The 18,061-nt window shown below is 36.3% G+C and overlaps 1 protein-coding gene across 1 annotated transcript; it reads left to right on the forward strand.

Annotated features, from left to right (window-relative positions):
* The first annotated feature begins 753 nt into the window (after positions 1-753).
* LOC125075031 (protein suppressor of forked) lies at positions 754-17,550 on the forward strand. Its single transcript, XM_047686578.1, has 18 exons — positions 754-954; positions 1,216-1,407; positions 2,691-2,723; positions 6,939-7,036; positions 7,501-7,654; positions 8,216-8,309; positions 8,683-8,822; positions 9,667-9,858; positions 10,167-10,304; positions 11,267-11,409; positions 12,147-12,304; positions 12,730-12,896; positions 13,156-13,263; positions 14,592-14,680; positions 15,253-15,353; positions 16,148-16,282; positions 16,603-16,709; positions 17,404-17,550. The coding sequence occupies exons 1-18, from the start codon at positions 928-930 to the stop codon at positions 17,506-17,508; spliced, it is 2,181 nt and encodes a 726-aa protein (XP_047542534.1). The 5' UTR covers positions 754-927; the 3' UTR covers positions 17,509-17,550.
* Positions 17,551-18,061: the final 511 nt, after the last annotated feature.

An 18,061-nucleotide genomic window follows, 5' to 3' on the forward strand; every position in this document is an offset into this window, starting at 1 on the left:
TATCTAGATATCGTCGTTAAAATATTGTTAACTCGTCAGAATTATTTCATTGTTTATTATGGGGGCCATCTGTTGTGGAGATACCACTTTTGTAGAGTCCCAGGGCAGATACCCAGGTTGCCCTGTCCTAAATCCGGCCCTGATTGTATACTTTGTCTCTGAGTGATCTATACTAATATTATATAGAGATTTGTTTATATTTACTCATAATCTTGGGAACTAATGACCCAATTTTATATTTTCTTTTACTATTGTAAAACTACATTCTTTATTCCTGATTGCTATAGGGTATTATAATTATCTTTATATCATAATATCATCTAGATTAAAAATTAAATTAAAAATACGGCGGTTCGCTAGTAAATTTAAATTTATTGAATTATTAATTTGGTGAGATGGAAGACAAACGCCTATTCCACTACAACTATAAAAAACAAAAAAAATTACATCGGTGTTGGTACTTTTGTAGGTACTTATAGTTATATCTAGCAACAATTCAATAAGAAATAAATGAAACTGTCAAAAGAAAATTTTTACAATAGTTCAATGTTACAGTCCATTTTTTAAATTACATGAATAATAACATTGCAACAGTTTATAATAAAAATATTTTTTTCGCATAGATCCTGCTTTTGATGTGCCACTACAAAAATATTTTCTCGAACAGACATTTATTAACAATAAATAACAATTTATAATATTCTATGCAACTGTCACTGTCATGTCTTATGTCAATTTTATTTGCATATTTGTGTTCGTTGAACTGCATGGCGTCGGTGTAGATTCATTACTTTATTTTATATTTAACTAAAATGTATTTTTAACTTCAGTTCAATCAATAACAGTGATTATATAATAATTTCACTTATAATAAACTCGCTTTAGTATTATTTACTTTTGTATAATTGACAATAATATATCGCCGATATGACGGCGGACGAAAGCGCTGAGATCGTAAGTTTTTTGTACCTCTGAATACTTTTACTGTATATATTAAGTGGTATATTCAAAATGATGATAGAAACAATAATAAAGCAAAATATACGTTTTACTGAATTGTATTAAATTGAGAGCCACCGGTTCGGAATGTAGATTGTAACACGAAGAATCAATCAAATAAAATAAAATTTATATGAAATATCCTCCTTGAATGTCAACAAGTAAAAGCTCCACGCTGTTTCATTTTTTTAATTTGTATTTATTAATGTGTAATAGGACTGGGGTAATGAAAGGTTAATCCGCGCTCACAGAGCAGTCGAAGCGAATGTTTATGACGTGGATTCCTGGTCCCTCTTGATCCGAGAAGCCCAAACTAGACCTATAAATGAAGTGCGGTCCATGTATGAGAAGCTTATCACGGCATTCCCAACGACAGGCCGTTATTGGAAAATTTACATAGAACAGGAGGTTAGTATGAAATAAACTTGACAAAGAAAAACAACTTAAGTGCTATTAATCAAATTAAAATAAAATGCAACCCAGATGAAATATCATAGTCATGACAGACAGCCTCATCAGACTAGATCCATTCTATAGTAATGTCATTTATACACTTACATTTAGCAAAATATTTACTTATCTAGCCTGACTAATTTTGACTGGAGTTATGCAATCATACACATTAGTTGAAGGGTTGAAATTTTTATAAATAGTAATTACTTGTGCTTTGCTTTTGCAAGCCCTCATGGATAGGTAACACACACTCATCACATATTCTACCACAAAACAGCGATACTTAGTACTGTTGTGTTTAAGATTGAGGGGTGAGTGAGCCATTGTAACTACAGGCACAAGAGACACAACATCTTATTTCCCAAGGTTGGTGGCATATTGGCTTTGAAGTAATTTCTTACAGCACTAATGTCTATGGTCAGTGGTGCCCATTGGTCTGCCTACCTATAATATAAAAAAAAAGTATGCATGTAGGCTTGAGAAAAAGTTTTGTCGAGTAAAATAGCGAAGCTACTGGAGCTTAAAGCGATAGACATGTGGTACTTCTGGCTGAGTGCCTGGAATTGCAATAGTTTTTGCATCTTTAGGAGGTATTATATATCATAAACCTACAGTGCCTTCACATCTGAGACAACTTGGTGCTATGGTAAAAATAGCACCTGGTGTTTTGAGTCTTAACTTAGAGATTGGTTTAAATAAGTCTTTCGTGTTCATCTTGATACACCTTTAATAAATTTCTTTCTTATTCTTTGAGCACAAGTTTTATATGAACTGTAAAGTAGTGTACCTGTTTTTCTTATGACTAAAGTAAAAGAACTAACAATATTATTTCAGTTAGGAATTATGAAAAGATGGCCCAGTGGTTAGAACATGTGCATCTTAACCGATGATTTCGGGTTCAAACCACTGAATTTTCATGTGCTTAATTTTTTTTTATAATTCATCTCGTGCTCGGCGGTGAAGGAAAACATCGTGAGGAAACCTGCATGTGTCTTAATTTCAACGAAATTCTGCCACATGTGTATTCTGCCAACCCGCATTGGAGCAGCGTGGTGGAATATGCTCCAAACCTTCTCCTCAAAGGGAGAGGAGGCCTTTAGCCCAGCAGTGGGAAAATTTACAGGCTGCTAATGCTAAAAAAAAAATGCTAATGCTAGGAATTATGTTATTCTTAGTTGGGTGTATTTGGTGTAATAATAAAATGTATATCTTTCTTACTGAAATTACTTTATTTACAGATGAAGGCGAGAAATTTTGAGAAAGTTGAAAAGGTTAGTAAGATGGGTAAATTGATCAATTGTCTGTGATAATAAAAAAAAAAAGAGCAGGTATTATCTGTGGGGAAACAAGACTGATTTAATGTATAGTTATTAGTGAAATAAATAAAGACAAACATACGATAACATCTTTTTTTTCAGCTAGGGTGTCTGTGTTCAGACATGTTGGAGGTGATTTTTTTGGCAAATATTAAAAAAAAAATATAGTGCATGCAGCACTATACATGTCATAGAAGTAAAACTTCTTAAATATATAGCTCTGTTTCTCATTACATCAAATCCATCTTAGATATGATGTACAGAGTTCTTAGTAGAAAGTTCTTTCTCATATAACTAAATGTGTCTGAAGTCCTTAAAGTAATGCTCTCTACTACTGTCTACTACTATCGAGTATTGAATCACCTTGTAAGAAGTTTCACTTCTGTCACTGTTTCACCTGTGCATTCTGTGTTTTATAATGGATTAATAAATCCAATCATTTGTAAAAGAAGGTTTTCTCACATTGTATGCCTTTGTCATAAGATCACCATTATAGTTATATATTTAAAAAAATAAAATTTTAACATACAAAGAATCATAATTAGAAGGATATTTGTTAGAGAACATTTTAATAGATAATTTAAAACAATTATTTGCCTCTAAAGGTCACTTTTGACATGTATTATCCCTGATTAATATTTAATTATGTACATAATATATTTATATATTTTATTTATATATTTTATTTATAATGCTAAATGTGTGAAATGTGTGGAATATACTATATGTAGTTCGTATAGTTTTATATATAACCTAAAACGTTGGCCAAAGTTAGTTTGACTAATTTTGTCTTCGATTTGCATTGTCATTGGTCGATGGCCAATCGATGACGAAAAAGTGACCAATGGGTAAGATTAAAGCCGTTTGGCTTAGTTAACCTGACTTTGACCAACGTTTCAGAACCTATAGACGCGTCCAGAATAAGATTCATAGTTTTCCACAATCGACTATTTCATGATTATTATCGCGTGAAATCGGTAACAGTTTTTCAATTAGTAATAAGTATCTTTAAAACAAATCTTAGTCGCTTTAGCCCGAGTCTGCCTGTCCTGTGTGTTTATTTTTACAGAATTATAATAATTAATATTTAATATTATTATTATTATTTATTCTTAGATATAATAATAGTTGAGAAATATATGTCTTCTAATCAAGTTGATAAAATACGTTACGGCTTACGTTTACTAAAGTACAGAAGACGCGTCGAATTAATGCGTTATGGTGAACTATAGGTCTTAAATTTACCGACTGAATGTCTTGGGACTGCATATATGAATATTTTATAGAGAAGATATAGAAACTATATTTGTGTTTAAAAATTAAAAGGTTAACTGTAATGTAAAATAAATTTAACGTACAATATATTAATCGTTAATAATATTTAATAATATTTTAAATTTGGTGCCCTGTAGTTTGAAAGATTGGTTTCTCAGGGACAGATAAAAAAATATTTGATTTGCAAACTGCACGTAAATGGTATTGGAGCGGGGAGATAAAATATCTTAGCTCGATTTTGAAACGGATAGGTAAACTCCTATTGTTTTCCATGCAAAGCCGGGATGTAAAGCTAGTAGGTAATATAACCATCCATAATAACGAGGTTCTGGTTTTTCTTAACGTGATAACAACTTCCTATCCCCTCCTGAGTCACGTATATAAAATGTCAAAAGTTGTCACAAAACGTCTCACCACACAATGTGTAGAGTTCCAGCACTCAGGGTAAGGCTAAGCAGATTATACAGAAAACTGAAGAGCGCAATCAATTATATAGATTTTTGACTTTTAAAACTTGGGCAGTTCTTGACTCAATGCAGATATGTCATCGATTGTAAACAGATATACTGAGTTCTCGACATGTATACCGTAATGTATAACGCCGCCATAAGAACTGTCCAAATTCAGGACTAACGGGAGGACATTATATACCCGAAAGTTTAGACAGATGTGTCTGAATTAACGTCTTTAAGACGCTGAATTACACTGGATATGGATTCTAATGTAAATATATAAACAGCCACTTAATATGTTTTGATTTGCTAATAATAGCGTTGTGATAATATAAATATTGGTCAACTAAAAAGTCGTGTTGTGTCGATCTCGGCATAAACCATGGAAATGACCTTGGTCTGTCCACACGCATATTATTCCAGAACCAGTTTTCATCGAAGTGAAAATTGTTGAATTCATCTGTGAAAATATCTGGGTCAGATCATTGTGCGCGGTAAGAATAACTTCGACGAGGAAACTGATTGAAGAATTTATCTGTTATGGGTTAACTTGACAATCTCTGTCAGATTTTGCCTATATCGCAATATTTGGAGACGGAAGTCTTCAACTAATGCGTGTTACCTGCCATACATACATACATATGGTGTCGAAATGTGAACTCTAACGGCGGAACTGATCCACAAAGGTACAGAGTGAGCCATTTTCATCGCCCAGCAAGAGTATCTTTGAAGGATAAGATAAGTCCCGATGGCCATTAGAGCAGACGAATCCAATAGAGTAAACCGCTGAACTGCGAATGCTACGTTCATTCAGTCACGTGAATGGATGACCTGAAAAAGGCGGTGGGACACGACTGATACGGGCCAAAAAATTTGGCACATTTTAGAAAAGTCTAAAGACGACGTTTGACTTCTTGATTTATGGCATCGATTGAATGAAACTTACAAGATAAAGAGATACTTATTAGGACAAAAAATTTAGACCAGTTTTCTAATACGACGATTATGTTGACTTGTTTGTTACCAGAATGTTTACTATATAGTTTTAGCACAAATTAATATAAAAATAAAAACTTAGTCAAATTGAAAATAAATGTATCTTTTAAAAATACGATTGAATTAGTAAGAGTAATTGTTGCAGTATCGCCCGCAAAAAAATCCCAATAATTATATAAGTGTGTGATTAACGCAACATCTTTGTCAAAATTTATGAATTATATTTGATAACCGATAGCAAGTTGCCTCTGTATCCTTTTCTTTAATTGGTACTTAAGATACTCTACCGTGTTATGGCTCCTCTATGACGGCTGGAAGGTGTGCCCATAATAATGTTCCCTTTCCGTTCATCCATACCAGAGCGAATTCCAACTTAGCTTCCCCCACCTTTGAATCAGAGCTCATTGACCTCGAACCCTAATCTCTACATCCTCCTCTATATTATATTATTTCAATTAAAAAACGTTCAGAAATCAGAAAGTTAATATTGTAAATGAGGAAGTTTTTATGGATGGATGCCGCCATGAATCACGCCAAAACGGCGGAATAAATCCGAATGAAACATGGATGAGAGATATACAGGGAATAGGTGACTTTATCGCTAAAACCTGGAATTCCTCCCTCTCGCCGGTTACGACAAATTTTATAAAAAATATATTAATGATTTCAATTAACGTTTGTATACAAAAACAATAATATTATGATTTACTTTTTCGGTTGAGTATTCTTTGCCTGTGTGGAAATTATATCAATATTTTTTTGTCATCGATGCTGCTGATTTTGGGGGGAGTAGTTTAGAAGACGAACCCCTTCTTCTAAAGCTTTTAGCTTACAAATAGAATTGTCTTATTGACTTTGAAAAGGTTAAATTAAAATATCTATTATCTTTATTTTTTTCTATTATTCGTAAGTAAAAAACTCATGGTAGTATCCGAATAACGCCCTTTAGACAATTCTACTATCCGTAAGCAGAACCAATAATTCCAAGTTAAAACCTCTGCCGAATATATTAATTGATAAAAATAACGAGTATCTAGAAAAATTTAAACAAAACAATGTATTTTAAAAGATGACTCTCGATATTTAAAAAAAATGTAAATATGTATATTTATTTGTCTAAAAAAGATCAGTACAATTTTAAATAATTACTCCGAACTAAATTATAATTTTGTTAACTATTACAGCACTATCCATATCATCTATGAGCTAACCTAACCTACACCGTTGGTTGCCTGGAAGAGATCGCTATGTAGCGATAAGGTCGCCAAAATTGTACGCCTCTTTTATTTAGGCTGTATCCATGTTTTATTTATTTATCTTCTCTTTGTAGTGTACAATAAAGTATAAAGCAAAAGTAAATTAAGTGCTTTGGGTGGTTCAATCACTAAAAGTTAATTTGAATGTTGATTGGAATGCACTTTTCATATAATCCTTCGTGCTGGACCAGTTGTTTCAGAGGTGCCTCATGAAGATCCTGAACATTGAACTGTGGAGGCTGTACCTCAATTACGTGAAAGAGACGAAATGCATGTTACCGACTTACAAGTATGTATTCTTTTCTCTTTCCATTATCAATGAATATTTATTTCTCGTTAGACATCATGTATATTTGTACAGTGTATTCCAACGAAAGGTCAAAAGCCTAAAAGACTAAAGATTTTTCCGGATTTCTTGTGTGATGTTAGTGAATTTGTGGATGCTCACGAAGGTTTCAGCTTCAGCTTCAGCAGCTTGGCTTATGGGTGCATAATTTTACAAAATTTGAGACCTTTTTAATACCCTGTCTAATCAAATTGAACAAGCGTTCATAGAAGGCTGTGTGTTGATATAAATTGTATTTACAATTGGTAACTATTTCTTATACTTAAAAAATATTATATAATATTAAAATCCATGCGGTGGTAGGTGGTGAGTGAATAATGCGTCTTACATTTATCTGAAAGCCTCCTGTTAGGTTTGTGATATTTTGGAGGACGACGAAGTGACCACAGGTTGCGTAATTGTTACAGGGAGAAAATGGCTCAAGCGTACGACTTTGCGCTGGATAAAATAGGTTTAGATATACACGCGTATCCTATATGGAACGATTACGTTACATTCTTGAAATCAGTCGACGCTGTTGGGTCATACGCTGAGAATCAGAAGATTTCTGCTGTTAGAAAGGTAAAGAATTGTAGAATATAATTTATGCATCTTCTCGTTTTAAGATCAGATGATAGTTATGATGTAATCTTGACTGGCGTGGACTCTATTCCCTCATTCTCATTTCGATCATCTCTTCGATCTAATTCGACAAGACCGAAAAGACTTAAGGCACAGGACCAACAGCTTCACGTCTTTCAGGCACAGAAATATAAACACTACCAATTTACACAATCCGGCTGGCTATGGAAAATCCATAGCAATCATCCAATAACTTTATAAGCAAGATTATTTTATTGCGTAGGTGGCAAACCAGTAGGAGGGTCACCTGATGGAAAGTGAGCACCACCGCCATCGGACAGAATAAGCATAGCTGGAAATAGCTACTAGTCCAATTAAAAACTGTATCAATTACTATTGACGCATCGAGGCTAGATGGGATATTTATTAAGCCCCTAAATTAAATCTAAATGAGCTTCTATGTTGACAGATTTAAGGGCAAAACAACCTTTGTGTATAAATTTTTTCGTGTACACGATTCAATCAGTTATTTGAATTTCATTTGATGTACACCATTTTTAGGTTTACCAACGAGCCGTGATAACACCAATAATCGGAATTGAAACTTTATGGAAGGATTACATAGCTTTCGAACAGGGCATCAATACAATTATCGGTAAGATATAATTTAACATAGTCTTGGGCGTCTGCTTATACTCGCGCAGGTGCAGAGAGCGAGTCTCCGCTCCGGACGCCAGACTTGGGTCTAGAACTCGCTCAACAGATTTAAACAAATAATAATATTGTAATTTATTAAACGACACATAATGAAATAGATTAACAACATTTGCAAATTATATTTAATTTATGCAGAACCGGCGCAAGAAACTCCGTGGGATTTCTTCGTCAGATTCTGTATTTTTTTTTTACGAATTTTAGTATAGCATTGTAATATTCAGGAGGTGATCGTTTTACTCACGAGGAGTATGCTATCTATCTAATATCGATTTTTAACTCTAAGTAGGTTTCTACATTTCCAATGTTTTTAGCTGAACGTATGGCCATGGAAAGATCCAGAGAGTATATGAACGCAAGACGAGTGGCCAAAGAATTGGAGACTGTCACGCGAGGTCTGAACAGAAACATGCCCGCTACCCCACCCAATGTGGACAGGGAGGAGATGAAACAGGTTTGTTCTACGTCAACGACATTTTTTTTTATTATGTCCGGCCGACATATGACTCCACTCCATCTGATGGTAAGTGGAAGTGGAGTCCAAACGCGTAGAGGACTAGTATAGTCAGCTATAATGGCGCTGCACCAGTCACCCTCACCATGCCAGCCCGCAAGATGCCTCTTCACGCCTTGTTTGAAGGCACCCAGGTTATAAGAGGAGGGGAACACGTGTGCTGTTAAAAAGTTTCATTTTTTGGTGGTGTGACAAAGAAAACTGTTGCCAAATTTCTTTGTGCGCGATGTAATCGATGTCACAGTTAAGCGGTGACATCGCGAGCCAACAGGCGTAGGTCTGTGAAGGGAAGGGGAAGACATATTACTCTGATATATTATATATATATATTTGTATATTATCTCTTATATATATATTATATATATTCCTAGAAATCGACAAATACTGAGTTCAAACTTTTTTATCTTTAAAATAATTGTGTATTGAGTACTTTCTATAGACAGTTCCAGTTTACATATGTGTCTATGCTGGGCGGACCTGGTATCAAGGGGAGGTTCGGGAGTTTTATCTACCATGATGTTTAACTGTGCATTGGATGATAATATGTTTACAATATGGTGTTTTTCTTCCCCGTCGGATGTTAGATTAATATAAGCTTTTATTTTATAAGTGATTGTGCGTTTTCTCCTCTGGGCTGTTCTTGCTCGTACAGGTTTTCGATGTTTTTGAATATATTAATACACTTGATAGTAGGGTTGTAAACTTGTAAGCTTTTTTACGGCGCCAATGTCTTAGGGCATTAGTTATATATAAATATATATTATCAATTTTTGATCTGTTTCAGGTGGAACTCTGGAAGAAATACATAACCTGGGAGCGTTCGAACCCCCTCCGATCTGAAGATACAGCGCTCGTTGCTCGTAGGGTGATGTTCGCCATCGAACAGTGTCTGCTGTGTCTGGCTCATCACCCAGACGTATGGCATCAGGCTGCGCAGTTCTTGGACCATTCGGCTAAGCTTCTGCAGGAAAAGGGGGTGAGATTACAACTTCCTTAAAATACATTTTTTACTTGGCTTGTAAAATTTCTTCTTCAAATTTGTTACCGATATTCTCTTATCATAATGTATTTTCGGAGAAGGTTTTAGTTATTATATAAGTTACTTTTTATTTATTAGAATTTTAGCTCAATTTAAGAAATTACTAATTTTTCTATTTACCCCTCCAATTAAGTTCCAAGCTTGTGCTAGGAGTGGGGATGACAATAGCCCAAGAGGTCATGATCCTCGATCCTTATGAGGCTCGATTAAGGTTTACGCAACCATAACCCTCTGCGCCGGCGCAGGACTCGAACGCGGCGCGGCTGTTCTCGGACGAGGCGGCGGCCGTGTACGAGCGCGCCACGAGCGGGCCGCTCAAGCACTCCACGCTGCTGCACTTCGCGCACGCCGACTACGAGGAGAGCCGCCTGCACTACAACAAGGTGAGCTCGACGTGGGGCGGGACTACCGGCGCCCCTAGATATAGAGCTGTGCCCGCGACTTTGTGCGCCTTTGAATTTAACAAAAAAGTTATTGTTGTCGCCTAAGTTACTCCTTATTACATCAGCTACCTGCCAGTGATAGTTCCGTCAAAAACGGTCCAGCCGTTCCAGAGATTAGCCGGAACAAACAGACAAAAAAAATTAAAAATATGTTATTTTGGTTTATGTACCGTGTATACATACATATTTTATTTGCATTTAGTAAAAAGAGGTTATTTTAATATTACAAACAGACACTCCAATTTTATTATATATATAGATTACTGTTTTAAAAGTTACTCTCACAAAGGCTAAATAATTTATAGACAAACCTGAGTGAGAAAGAGGGAATTGTTCTTATTAATTTGTAAAATTAGGCGCCTCCACTCCTCTGTTGCCCCACGGTGTCCAATTCTTTGTGGCTCTAGGGCATCCACACCCTTCAATCCGCTCCGCCAACATAAAAAATCAAGAAATAAGTAAATGACTTCAATTTAAATGGGATCCAAACTCTAATCGGAGATCAGAGATCAGAGACCGAAGAGAGAAAGAATTAATTAATGAGTCCTCATTCCTTACGTGACAATTTCTGCCAGTTCACTTTACTGTAAGACGCGTAAAAGAACTTTACTTTATTCAGAAAATATTTTCTTAATCGATCCATACATGTCGGAGTTTGTAAATTAAAAAAAAAAACAATTAAATAGATAACCCCCTTTTTTGAAGTCGGTTAAAGAAACGTCTCGTGCTCGGCATTATGACGAAAAACGTAGTGAGGAAACCTGTAGATGAGATTCTGTCACATGAACCGACCCCCATCAGATCAGGAATTAGATCCAATCCTTCTCAAAAGGACAGAATGCTTACCCAACAATGGGACTGCAATAAGTTTGGAGGATATTTATAACTTCTCTTCTCTCCAGGTACACCAAGTGTACACCCGCTACTTAGACATGGAAGACACGGAGCCCACGCTCGCCTACGTGCAGTACATGAAGTTCGCGAGGCGAGCCGAGGGGATCAAGTCTGCCAGGACTGTGTTCAAGCGCGCCAGGGAGGACCCGAGGTGAGGTCACAAGTTTATTTCGGATAATGAAACTTACTTATAATTTGTGCAAGTCCATCTGGATATCTGCCACAGACTCCGCATAATATATATTATGCGGAGTCACCACCAAACCACAATGTTGACTACCGTCGTGTTCCAATTGGAAGGGTGGGTGTGCCAGTGTAATAACAACAGGTATAAGGGACATCATTCTAAGTTCCCAAGTTTGGTAGCACATTGACCAATCTAAGGGTTGATTAATATTTCTTACATTATCATTGTTTTTGAGCATTGATGACCACTTACCATCAGATGGCGCATTTGCCAACCCGCCTATAACCTATTCCAACGGCAGTAGAAAAAGAGATAAACTTAAGATTTTCGTGTTTCATGCGATTTGCTTATAACTCAGCTATATTGTGCACTGCTAAGAGTTAATGACTAATATATCTTTATTTATAATACAACACTATTGCACTTAAACACTTATTTCCACTTTAATTTTACTCCCAAAATTCCGATCACAGTTTCGTCGACGTTCAAAATGACATATTATCGCAAATCCATAGTGAATATCATAGATTAATCAAGCTCTCGACCAATTATATCGCGTCAATTTCCACTCAAATGTTATTTATTTGACTTTATGCCTATTATGGTTGGAATAAAAGAAAAACACAATGATTTGCTTTCACTCTGACAAACAAACACAGCTTATACAAGTAACTCGTATAAAAATATAAACCTATTCCAAGGTCACGCTACCACGTGTTCGTGGCGGCCGCCCTGATGGAGTACTACTGCTCCAAGGACAAGAACATAGCGTTCCGTATCTTCGAGTTGGGCCTCAAGAAGTTTTCCCACATACCCGAGTACGTCTTGTGCTACATAGACTATCTGTCACATCTTAACGGTGAGTTCGTTTATACTTTATACTTATATTGTTTGATGTGCGTGCGTGCGTGCGTGTAGTCGTGCGTGTGTGCGTGTGTGAGTTTATGTACGTGTGTGTGGGTTATTATGTGTTTTTAAGTTTTTAAGTGTAAGGCTTGATAGAACGACGAGAGACGTTGAGGATTGGTTTGATGTTCATGGTATATTTGCAACTTTTGAATGATTTTACGATGAGGGCGCGTTTTGTTAATAGATCTATACTCAAGTCTGGGCATTAGCACAAGGACAATCTTTGCCCTGAATATGCAATCATAGCAGACAAAAGAGCATTCACTGGATCAACGGTTCTACGTTTCGTCCCACTGCTGGGCACAAGCTTTATAAACTCAGCGGTGCTTCCCAAACATCATTCATTAAAATTAATTGATCATTTTCTTTTCCCAGAGGACAACAATACTCGAGTTTTGTTCGAAAGAGTACTCTCGTCTGGAAGCCTTAAGCCAGAGAGCTCAGTGGATATCTGGAATCGATTCCTGGAGTTCGAATCCAATATCGGTGACTTGGTAAGCATAGTCAAGGTTGAGAAACGTCGTCAAGCCGTGCTCGAGAAGGTAAATATTATTTAATAATAATAAAATAATTTTCATAAATTAAAATCGAATGATAAAAATAGAATGAGGAAATGTCTTTTTGTAGTCCTTAACTGAAAAAAACCTTAATCCAATATACATATTACATGTATATACTTATATATGTTATAATATACATAGTTACTTATTAAAAAAGGGGTAGGGCTTTAAAATCTACAAAACTCTGAAACGAAGTTTTGTACAAATAAAATTTTTATAACTATTTGTATTTACCCACCAGATCAAGGAGTTCGAAGGCAAGGAGACGGCTCAGCTGGTGGATCGCTACAAGTTCCTCGATCTATATCCTTGCAGCATCGCGGAACTCAAGTCCATAGGTTACACTGAGGTATGTATACTTACGCCATTTTGAAAGAATCATTTTAATTTCATTCAAAAACAAGAACGAAATTAATTTATTAAAACTAATGAATTCTAAAATGTATGTGAGATTTCTATACAATCTTAACTTAATTTATATTCACACAGAATTACCAAAATCACCAATTTCACTGAACACATTTTATAGCTGGAATCACGCCCCTGTAAACTCAAACTCAAATTCCTTTATTCAATATAGAAGCATTACACTTACTTATTGATGGTCAAATTAAACACTACCACCGGTTCGGAAAAAGGAACACCCTGACCTGTGAAGAACCGGCGAAAGAAACTCAGCGGGACTTTTTTTTTCGTCAAATTAATTATATACATGATTGTATATGAACAGAAACAGCCAGGAGGCGATCGTTTCATTCCCAAGGTGTGCTATCAAACATAAACTCACTAATTGTATAGTAACCTTTCGCACACAAGCGTTCCTTAACAATTTTTTTTAAATTTGGCAACAGAAGCATTTTGAACGCTTTCTGGGATCCTGTTGTAGAAACGTATACATTGCCCCACAAAGGAGTTACTGACTCTATGCAGTCGAGTAACAGAAGTAACAAGATTGCGTTTGTTCCTTGTACCAATTTTATGAGAATCACATAATTTAAAGTGCACGTAACTTAATCAGCTGATCCGACGACGCGTGGGCATGTAACGCAGACAATAGCAGATACAAAATGTGTACTTTTAAATACAATTTAAACTTAAAATATTCATTATTATTATAGAAAAATATAACTGTGGAATTTTAAAAAAAGCACGTGAATCCGTTGGTCCTGCGCCTGATGGCTAGTTTTTTGACATTCGTCCCCCGTGACCTAAATTGGTTAGGACAACATCATTACTGAACGACTGTCCAAAATGGAGCGTAATGTTTTTTAGGTTCGTGTATGTATACTCTTTTCCAATCATAAAAGGACAAAGCCAAATAAAAAATATTTGACAGCAAATTGACGCGATATCTTTGGTCGAGAGCTTGATTAATCTATGAATTTTACTATGGATTTGTAAAAATTGGCTCTTTTAACGTTGATGAAACTTATCGGAATTTTGTAACACTAACAGTTACAAAAAGTAGTGTGCACAATATAGCTGAGTTATTAGCAAATCGCATGGAATACGTAAATCTACGATTTGTTTAACTTTATTCCTACTTCGATTGGAGTAGGCTATATATTTGTAAGTGAAATTCCTGATCCTTCATAACTTTTAAACGTCTTAAACTATCGTTCCGAGTTACACGGTATTCATTCACCAACAATAATCGTATATCCTTTTCCTACCCAGGTGGCGTCAATGTCGAACAAGTCGTGGGCGCTGGGCGGACCTCTGGCGGGAATCTCGCCGGAACTCGCGGCTGTCATTCTTGGACAGAAGTGTGTATTTTATACATGTTGATTTGTTTCTTGTACATTTGTTAAAGGTACATATTTTGTAAAGTAACCATTCAAAAGTCTGTTTGAAAATTATATATTGTCCTGTCAATGTTGGATTTGTAAGGTAAGGGTTTTTATAAGCTCTTTTAACTTTTTTACTCGATGGCTTGTTTTCAAGCCTCACATGCGTACGTGCGATCCACTCATCAGATATTTTATCGCCAAACAGCAATATTTCGTATTAATGTGTTCCAGTTTGAAGGGTGAGTCAGTGTAACTACAGGCACAAGGGACATAACATTCAAATTCCCAAGGTTAGAATGTGTATTGGCGTTTTATGGAATGGTTATTTATAACGGCGCTAATGTCTATGGGCAGTGGTGATAATTCACCATCAGGGGTCTCGCCTTAATTGCTCTTAAATCCTCAATAAAAAATCTACCACTACCGAACAAAGATGCTGCCAACATATGAGTGTATGATCTTTCTGTAAATGCCGTGTTTCATCCTCTAGACCATTTATTTCTCTAATATAGATATTAAATTATACATTTTTTTTTATAACTTGACAGAGACAACGATCCCAATAAGGACATTGCGAGACCGGACACGAATCAAATGATACCGTACAAGCCGAAATCGAATCCTCTCCCAGGGGAACATCCCATACCAGGTAGGTGGTACGAATGAGACAAGAGGGCGTTGGCAAAACAATTACAAAGCATGGAGATAGATAGAATTATAAATAACACACAACTTTACTTTACACATAATTTTTTTATATAAAAAAAAGTGTTTGTGAAACCAGTGGGTTAAGATTGTCTATGGGAAAATGTTGTTATATTCTTTGATTAATTTATGGTATTTGTTATATTTGAAGGTACGTAAGGAGGCTTTGTTTTAGTACAATCTGTGCCGGATATTTCTGGAACTAATCATACGTAAATATTGGAGTATTAGTTACACAAGAGACTTAATAGTGACTACAATGCACTTCTTGCTATTATACAATAAGCTGACGTCTGAGGCTGAGCTTTACGACAATGTGAAGTTCCTTGCAGTATTTGTAGCCTTCCGATTTGTTTTTTTGGGGTACTGAAATCCAATCAAAATATACTTTATTCAAGTAGTTACAAGCACTTTTGAATCGTCATTTAACAAACTCTTTTAAGTGAAGCTACCACTGGTTCGAAATGTAGATTCTACCGAGAAGAACCGGCAAGAAATTCAGTAGTTACAATTTTTCAAAACCTAAAAATTGTCATGTTAGATAAACACAATTATATATGTATGTTATGTCTCCTGCCTGGAAGTCAACAAGCTTTAATTCCACGCTTTTTTATCATCTGTATAATCTTGTATCGAATAATATGCCCTCTTTACCGATGTACTTTTTACAAATGACTTGAATCTATGAAACGGAATTTTATTATCCTATTTTATAATATTTATATGTAATCCCCCCAGGCGGTGCGTTCCCTCTGCCGTCGAGTGCAGCGTTTCTGTGCACTCTAATGCCGCCTCCGTCCAGCTTCAGAGGACCCTTCGTGGCGGTCGATCGACTCATGCAGCTCTTCAACAGGATCTCGCTTCCCGATAAACGTAAGTGAACAACGGCTCTGATCTTTCGTTAATATGATAATCCGTCTCGTGGTCTGCCGTGTAAGAAATCATCTCGAGAATACCTGCATGTGTCAGGTGAGTTTTCGTACAATGTGTATACACAAACCTGTATCGGAGTTGCGTGGTAACCTCTAAACGTTCTCCTCAAAATGGGAGGATCCCTTAGCCCAGCAATGGGACTGTTAACATATTTTTAATTTAAAGGTTTCCTAAACTACTACTAGGTATGAGTTGTCCTAATAATGTCATTAATATGCATTTTTGAGGTTTATTTGTAAACGTAAATGAAAACGCCTCAGCTCCAGCCCCGAGCCAGGAGAACGGCTGCGACACCAAGCTGTTCGACCTGGCGCGCTCCGTGCACTGGATCGTGGACGACGACGGTCTAGCCGCCGTCTCCAGCAAGGTACCGACCATTTACTCTTTGACCGTAGCTAACTTAAAAACTAGCTTATAAACAAAGTAATTGTCTATGGGATTACCTTTTATTTATGTACGCCAGAGGGTTGTCTCGGGATCTATGCGACAATAACGAATACTAAATAACTTCGAAAGTATTTATTTTAATTCAATACAGACTTAGTTTTGCACTCGCTTATTGCTTATAACAGTATTAAGGGCGTCCGCTAAGTCGCGCGAACGGCTCGCTTCTTTTTTCTCGTTGCAAAAACGCATTACGCGTTTCCCCCAGTAAAGTGGGGGGGTGGTATATGGGACTCGCCGGTGCCCAGGACTGGGCTAAGTACACCGGAATACCCACTAAAAAACCAGCGATACCCTCTCCGTCTTTTCAGCGGGCGCCACGGGATTGCTTTCGCATGCTACTGTGACGCCCTGACCGGCTCGCAGGCCTGTTTATTGTGATAAAAACAAAAAGATTAGTCTTTGGACACCGGTTGGAACGAAGTTGCTTTCGCTTATGAGGAACTCTGTTCCACTGAGATATTACATTTACTTTGATTTTTATTTCCAATGCTTCTATCATGCATTATCCGAGATCTCGACCAATGATATCGTCTCTACTCCGCTACGATTGGAAGAGGTTGTCTATTTGTACACACGTCTGCGATATAATGCGTCTCTTACAATGCGACTGGCAGGTTCGCCGAAGGAAAATAGGCGAGGACTCCGACGACGACGAGCTGGGCGTGGCGCCGCCCGTCAACGACATCTACCGCCAGCGCCAGCAGAAGAGGGTCAAGTGAATAGATTCCAGTTAATTATACAAATAAACATTTTAATACACACGATTGAGTTTTCCTTTGAATTCCAATTCAAATCAGAAATCTAATGGTACATGTTATATTTTAAATAAGGTTTTTAGGTTATTCAAGAAGAATGAGTGGCAGGCGTCGGCGCTATGCGAACCTTCTTCAAGTCAGAACGAAATCCTTTGTTGCTGATTTTTTTTTATTCCACTTTATTAATAATGAATAGTAGTTTATAATGTTTGTTTGTTGATTTGTTGGCGTTACTTTATATTACGTAGTATCAAAAACTAAGTTGCAATATTAAAACATATTATATTTTTAGTTACAAAAAGCTTTCCTCCTCGACTGCCTGCTATTTTTTAACAATAAATATTAAACATTCAGAAACCGATCAATTCGCCCCAATTGTGCTTATACATCGTACAAGACCCTGCTAATTTAAATAAGTATTAAAAAAAAAAAAAAACAATTTCTTAAAATTCAAAATTACACTACCTAAATATTCGATCTATTTGAGACATTGATGAATTCTAAACCTGTTTTGCAA

This window comes from Vanessa atalanta, chromosome 29, assembly GCF_905147765.1.
Source record: "Vanessa atalanta chromosome 29, ilVanAtal1.2, whole genome shotgun sequence".
Taxonomy (NCBI): Eukaryota; Metazoa; Arthropoda; class Insecta; order Lepidoptera; family Nymphalidae; genus Vanessa; species Vanessa atalanta.

Excerpts from the sequence above, each read along its gene's own strand:
- LOC125075031 (XM_047686578.1), top strand. The coding sequence starts at position 928 with ATGACGGCGGACGAAAGCGCTGAGATC. Across the intron at positions 8,310-8,682 it reads GGGCATCAATACAATTATCG|CTGAACGTATGGCCATGGAA; the intron begins GTAAGATATAAT and ends CAATGTTTTTAG. Across the intron at positions 11,410-12,146 it reads CGCGCCAGGGAGGACCCGAG|GTCACGCTACCACGTGTTCG; the intron begins GTGAGGTCACAA and ends ACCTATTCCAAG.